The sequence below is a fragment of the Neltuma alba genome, unplaced genomic scaffold, assembly GCF_004799145.2.
Source record: "Neltuma alba isolate B1F8T4 unplaced genomic scaffold, ASM479914v2 tig00002550_pilon, whole genome shotgun sequence".
Lineage (NCBI taxonomy): Eukaryota > Viridiplantae > Streptophyta > Magnoliopsida > Fabales > Fabaceae > Neltuma > Neltuma alba.
The window spans coordinates 1-7,589 of NW_021632911.1; the positions used below are offsets into that span (position 1 = coordinate 1).

At 34.4% G+C, this 7,589-nt stretch overlaps 1 protein-coding gene across 1 annotated transcript; it reads right to left on the minus strand.

The window, feature by feature from the left end:
• Positions 1-4,188: 4,188 nt before the first annotated feature.
• LOC114732086 (uncharacterized) lies at positions 4,189-6,775 on the minus strand. The gene has a single exon (XM_028919389.1). The coding sequence runs from the start codon at positions 5,480-5,482 to the stop codon at positions 4,505-4,507; it is 978 nt and encodes a 325-aa protein (XP_028775222.1). The 5' UTR covers positions 5,483-6,775; the 3' UTR covers positions 4,189-4,504.
• Positions 6,776-7,589: the final 814 nt, after the last annotated feature.

Below are 7,589 nucleotides of genomic sequence, written 5' to 3' on the forward strand. Positions count from 1 at the left end.
AAATAATGGCTCTTATTATTGGCAACTTATTTGTTCCTGCAAAACCAACCTCAACAATCTCATTTCAGTGCTTTTATTAAGGTATAACCATATTCAAACCTAACATAATAGCATCAAATGTTAAGTAATTTTTATCAAACAAGTCTTAGTGGCATGTTACTTGTTTTAGGACTGAAGAGAAAAGTATGAGAAGAGAAACTAGGGAAGAAACAAGATAAAATTATTATTTTTATTTAAATTAGGAAGAGAAAATTAAAAAAAATGAAGAAGAAAAAGAGATATAGGGACCATAATTTGTTCTCCCGATGTTTTTTTTCTTTCAAAAATGAAGATATTTTAAAAATAAACATACCTTCCAAAATGGTCTTAAAAGAGAATAAAAGACATGTGAAGCTATGTCTTTTTTATATGGGTATTGTTGTCATTATAAAATTGGTCATTTTTTCTCTATATTTTCTTCTATTTATCCAAATAGAAAGAAGGAAAACACTATTTTCTTCTCTACTATTTTCACCTCATTTAAAAGAAAGGTAAAACCCCTTGAACTATGAGATGTATCCTCATTTAATTGAGCTCTAAAGACTCAAACTTGTTTTAACTTTGATCCACGCAAGAGAAAAATTACAGCTCAAAACCTTGGAGAGGAATTTCATTTGAGTATTTTCAATCATCAAACATGTTTCATTTTCTGTCAGTTTGCTTGTGGATTTCTCGGGATATTCCCATTGGCAGAACAAGAAGGTCCTTGTCTTCTGCAATACAACACGTTTGGCTTTGACAGCACAACAACCTCACAAGACATGCAAAGAGGAGGAGAAGAAAGTTGACCCCATCCCATAAAGCTTTAATATGAAAAGTCCTGCCACAGAGAGTCAAGAATCAGTAGGTAAAAGTCACAAAGAAAAACAAAGTTCTTTTGTTTGTAAACTTCTCTATTTGGTCAAGGACAACTATAAATATGAGCTGAATATTTTTAATGGTAGAATAAATATTAGTATAATTTAATGAATAAAATTGATATAGTTATTAATGATACGATTCATTTCTTATAGAAGCATTTGTTTAAATTATATCATTAATGAAGATGTTGTTGATAGGTAATATGTAAGCATTCTTTGAGTTGTGAAGTCTCCACCACACCTTGCTAACCTAAATGTGTGTGTTTGTGCATAATTTTGTAATTGTTACTCCATTCGATTCTAAATATAAGAGCTAATTTAAGGGTTATTTTAATTCTAAATATAATATCTTAATCTATTTTGTCTTTCAAATTTATAATTTTTTCTAAATTTTTCCTATTATCACACATATTAAAAGAATATTTTTAATTGATAGAATAGTTTTATATACAAATGGTTAAAATATTTTAGAGAGATAAACATACTTTTTTTAATAAATAACTAACTTAAATAATTGTATTAATCATCGTAAACTAGTTATCTTAGTCGTACAGATGCATTTAGCATTGGAGAAAATATATATGATTGAGCCAAAAATGTGGTTGCTTTTGTAGGTAATTCCACTGCTCTTGAACTTTATCTAAGAGGACAAAAAATTGCAAGTTTGGGAATGGTTCAATAAGGTTGTTTTGGTGGGGCTGAGTTGTAATCCCCTCTTCTTCATTTTTGTGAAATGATCTGTGCTTTTTCTTGCGTATTATATTGAGATTAAGCACTAACTTCGAGCCATGCTTAGTGACAATAATGTGACAGAGCTTACCTTATATATAAAATGCATTAAAAGGACAAAGGAGGGAGCTTTATAGGAAATGACAAGAAATTGAAGATGTGTAGTGTTTTGTAGTTGTGAGTGGCAAGCAAAGGAAGAAAGACAAAAACAAGTATTAAAGTTCACATGTGAGAGTCACAGAGATGAAGAAGTGGATTCCTTTGCTTGGCTTTCATGTGCTGTCATATTATGTCTTCACTCTCTATTACCTTCAACCCCTTTTGATTTTTCATATGCATATGTTATAGTCTCATTAAATCTTTTTTTTTTTGCGTGTATGTGTGATTATGTAATAATCATGGATTTAGACAAAGTACTATGAAGGGGTAAAACTGTGGATGGAGTCCACTTTTTACCTTCATATTGACTAAACATATATTTTAGCAGCCATATTATTGTAATTTATAAAAGATGTTATTTACTAGGAATTTATATTTTACATTGACCTCTTCTACAAGTTAGATTTTTTATAGTCATGAAATCGTATAATCAATAAAAATTTGACTATATGTAGAAAGCTTCGCTTAAACTTATTTTGTTCAATAATACCAATACTCTTTTGGTTCTAAATATAGGAGCTTATGAAGGATTTTTTTTATTTTAATGTAAGACATTAATCTACTTTGTCTCTCAAATTTATAATTTGTTTTCAAAATTATCTTTATTTATTGCACTTATTGAGGGTTTTTTATCTGTGGTGATTTTTAATGCAAATGATTGAAAGGGTATTTTAGAAAATCAATACACTTTTTTTTTTTTTGCAAATAACTGACTTACTAATTTTCAGCACCATTTTTAACACACAATTGATTTTTATAGTTGAACAGAAGGAAAATTAACATGCTATCTTAAAATCCTTACATAAAGTCGAAAATGACCCTTATCAAGTTATTCTATGATTTAAGAGAGAGAGGCAATTTAGTCATTTTATTTTAAATTATTTTTATTCCTCTTTTTTTGGCACCAAGCATTACTCATCAAAGTATTTTCATAATTTTTTCCTCATACTTATCTTCATTCCATTCACATATTTCCATCCTATTAAAAATCCGGCCCCTCAATCCAACCAAACAAGGCCTTAAATTCCTTCCCCTTTTGACTTCACTGTATATTCTGTCAATTTACGACTCTTCTAAAGAATCCGGATTCATCGTTTGACGTGGGATCCTGGAAAGCAACCCCATGTAAAAAATATCAAACAAACACATCTTACAGAACGGTGAAATAAATAAACAACGGCCTTTTTGTCTTCTTGGTTAAGACATGAGACAGATAACACAACATAGACAGACAACAACATATGCAGTATATTTTTCATATAATTCAAACTACTGTGTCGTAAGTAATACGAGCATTTTAGTCAATAGAAGCAGAAAAAAACTGGATTCCTTTGCCTTGGTTGGTTTCCATCTGTCCTCAAAATTAAAACTTCAATGCTCAAATTGTTAGTGCAGAGAGGCTATGAACAGTTGGTCACCTTTTTCTTTGTGCCCTTTAAAGTCTTGATGTGGATGTCTTTTTGACATAGGATTCTTGAAAACCACCCCATTTGATTAGTCAAAACCCATAAACCTCACACAATGCGAGAAAGAAAAGAAGGGGGGAAAAGATCTTATGTTACATGTTAAGAAGTATTCCTTTTGTTATTTACAGAGATTTAGTCTAAAGAAGGGGTTAATTCGAACTAACATTTAAACATTTAATACCCAACCAATAAGAAGATACCAATAAACAATAAAAAAAACTTTTTAAGATTCATTAACTCTGTCTGAAAATTAAAGAGTTTCCTACTTTACTCGTATTAAAACATCCTTAAAACTTGTTTCATATTTTCCTCCTCCAATATTGAATAGGACGTAAAAGAGGAAAATTGTAATAAAAAGTAAATATGTTACCGTATTTTTTTGATTTGCAGGGACTCCAAGTGGGACATTTTATTTCCTCTTGTTACACCTTTTTTTTTTTCTTTTTTCCTTTTTGCTCTTCAGGTGCATTAATACAGTTGAACTGTAAAAGTTCTGGATTGAAGTGCATGCTCTTAAAATTATGAGGATTTACACCCTGTCCTGCAGACCAGACTTAGGTTACCATGTCCCTTTCAGGAGAAGATGGTCCCACAGAAACGCCAGCAGAAGGCCTTGGTATATATCTGTCATCCCTATACCTTCCTGTGCCCACCTGTGCGCTTAAAAACAAATCACAAAAAGACTAGGATTAATTAGCAATTATTGCTCAAAATTATTTCATCACTTTAAATTTAATGTTCCAATTCCCTTCCTTTCTTTTCCCCTTTTAATCATCTTAAATGCACCATTCTTCTACAAAAAGCCCAATTCATCAGTAATATTATTGCCAGTGCAGAGAACTTCAAAGATTTCTCAGAGACAAAGTTATGGCCTTGAGATCTTTGGTCCCCCTCACAAAAATGAGCGAAGAGAAAGCAGAAGACAAATGAAAACGTAAGACCAAAATGTAGAAGCTACATTGTTTTTTTATTCTCTGTCAATGAAACAACTGAATCATCATCACATATAGAATCACTTTGGGTTGCTTGCTGCTACATTCACACCACAATGAATCAACAAAGAGATAGCAGATATACATAAAAATCCTATATTACCAACAATTTTATGAAACCCAGGAGCCTAAGCAAACGATGGGGAGGGGAAAAAGAAAGACAACACCACCAAAAAAAGGTGTGAGTGATCAGAAGAATTCCTGAATACAGTGGAAGAAGAAGATGAGCATCCCAAGATTCTGCAAAAATAGTGTTTTTTCATGGCGCATATTCATGTTCAAGGGCCGGTTGTGTTCGAGTACCCGATGCAGCAGGAGCTTTCGTATCCCCAATAGGGGCCATATGAAGAGCTTCTCCCACCTCTGCTTCCCTTTCCATCTGTTGCCTTCTCTTCTTTTTCTTAAACTTCTGCACCCACAAAACCAGTAATGACAATAACACCAGAAGGGCCAGTCCACCCAAAACCGACCCAACAATAATCCCCACTTTCCTGCTACTCTTCTTCTCTGCTCGCTCACTAGGAGCCGGGGGCACTACTGGAGCACCAGGACCGGGTGCAGGCGATGGAGAGGGACCGATGGACTCAGTCACAATAGAGAAATGGCCCTGTTGGGAAGTTGAACATGTGTTACCTTCTGTGACATTGCTAAAATTGAATGAACCCTGTAAGTCAAACAAGACACATCTTGCAACAGCACCATCGGGAGCTTGCCTTACACCATCAAACTTAATCGAAATGGGGTCACCAGATGCAATTATATTCAGTTCGTGCAGGTTTGTAGCAGACAAATCAGTGCCATCATAAGCAAGAAGCCCCAGTACAGGAGCCAAGAATGTATAATTTGGCAACTGAGTCTGATAGTACGTACGTGACCAATTGCCCAGATTTTGGTACACCAAAACAAGTCTTACTACATATGGCGTCTCAATAAGTCCCATAGGAATGTTAAACTCTTTGTACTTATCAACACCCCTTCTCCTCAAACTGCCACTTCTTAGCCTCAATGCTGCAATATTAATTCCAGTCAAATTGGAAGGTACAGTCCCATCATAAATTTTTCCTGTCACTGGTCTCATCAAAGCCATGTAAGCATAATCTTGAAGAAGTGCATCAAGGTCCCTTGCGCTTCTTGATGAGCCATTTGTAGCAGAAGACTGAGCTTTCGCATGAGGAAACCATTCAAAGTATAGCAGCAGAACAAGCACAAGCATCGCGAGACTTCTGCGAAGTCCCATCGATGCTTTGAGAATTTTGGCAATTCAGCTCAATGTCGCTCTGTAATGGTGTGGGTTTGTAGCTATCTGCTTGGAGATACCCAGATATGTCAATCCCAGTATTATACCTGAGAGCCTCAAATCTCAAAGAATTATAACGGAACAGCTAAGTGATACGCAATAAATTTGTTCCAGGACGCTTCAACATCTACAATTGGCAGGCACGTTTTGATCTAATGAATGAAAAAATAACATAAAACGGAAGGTTGGTAAAGAGAAATATTCTCCCCAGAGGCTATTAAAGCAGCTTTGAAGGTTTCAACCGTTACGGCCCTTGTTTCCTTTCAGGACTGGCTTTTGCTTTCAGAAGTAGAATCCTTTTAAAAGAAGCACTCAGAGGCAATGCCAAAGACTTTGACTTGGGAATCTTCTGGGCATTTCATTCCTCAGCAAAATCAAACCCTCCCTTATTCTTCGCCATTATGCAATAATTGAGTCAGAAGCAGGTTTAACACGAGATAATAAAACCTTTAATCTTCCTCCTCAAGCTCAAACGGTCCAAAAGAAACCAGTGGATATAGCGATTCTGAATTCAAAAGCAAGCACAGTAACACAGATTCAGAAGCAAGATCCTTGACCCACTCACTAAATACCTGAAAATTGCAGGACTGGGTTTCAGATGAAAGCCCTAAAGCATCTTGCTGCAGCTGAACACACAATCACCTTCAAAACCGACAGCAACGATACCCAGCTACAGTGAAAACTCCAAATTTCAGGATCGTTTGGAAGCCGATAATCTTCAAGAAAATCATAAGTGCGTATCACTGGAGTAATGGGAGCACCAAAGGGTAGCAGTAAAATGAAGAATCAGGGGCTAAACAGTCCCCAAACAGCCTGCATTTCAACTAAATCTGGAGGCTGATGATTGATGACTCGGGAAAACGATGAGAACGATGGATGGGTGTGAAAAGGAAGGTGCTTTGTGGTGAAAGCGGCAGGATAGTGGTGGATTTTCTATAGTTGGAGCAAAGGACTGAGGAGGATGAAGATGAAACAAATGAATGATGGAAGAATAAGGCTATGTTGGGGTAAACACCAAAAGGATGAGAAACAAATTCTGTGAAGAGGAAATGAAAACAATCTGGGTCTGAGAAAGAGAGAGCAAGATGGGGGGAGGGGGAAAGAGAGGAGATAAGTTTCTAGAGTTGTAGATGCCTAGATGGCCACTGGAGATGGACCTGTGTGGGAAAGAGGAAAAAAGACAGAAAGGCAGTGAGGCTGTGTGTGTGAGGAACAGAGAGAGAGAGAGAGAAGGGGAAGGGGGGAGAGAGAAGGGGCGAAAGGGAAATGGAAAATTGTTTGGTTGCTGTATAAAACGCTTTTAGTCTTTGATGATGAACAAAAGAAGTGAAGCATTAAAATATTGGGACCATAAACCAAAATAAAATATTGCTGATTTGCAACAAGCATGAATAAACTATAATTTCCACCTCTCACCAACTTTAAATTGAAGTGAGTGTTCAATTTTTTTTTATTAATCATATATTGCTGGCAAAGAAAAAATTAAGTAGCTTGATTTTTTTTGGGGGGTTTTGAAATAAAATTTAAAATTTAAAATGTTAGCATTCTAAATTTTTATACTTGGTTAAATTTACATCCATATAGTGGAAGGAAATAAATTATTTAAAAATTAAAAGAATATAGTAGGTTAATTTTCCAAAATATATTATATTTGATAAGAATAAAGAGTATATTCTTTTCATGTGATATTTCTATATCCATTATGGAAATAGTTTATCAATTTCTTTTTTTCCCCCTGATTTATCAATTTCTTTTTGTTGAAAAAATTGGGTAAAACTAAATTTTATTTTTAATATAATGATGAATACAATTACATCAATATCAAACTTAGTATAATTTATGTTTAGCGTTGCCAATTGGATAGCTAATTTATGAAACAAGAAAGATACCAATTTCACGTTAATAAAAACAGGGTTATTTTTATTAACAACAAAATTAAAAGAATTCATAATTAATATCAATTGAAATAATGAATCAAAAAATAATTATCGATGGAAGTATTTTATGAATTAACAAACTAGAGAGTCATAAGCAAGGTGTTTTGAAT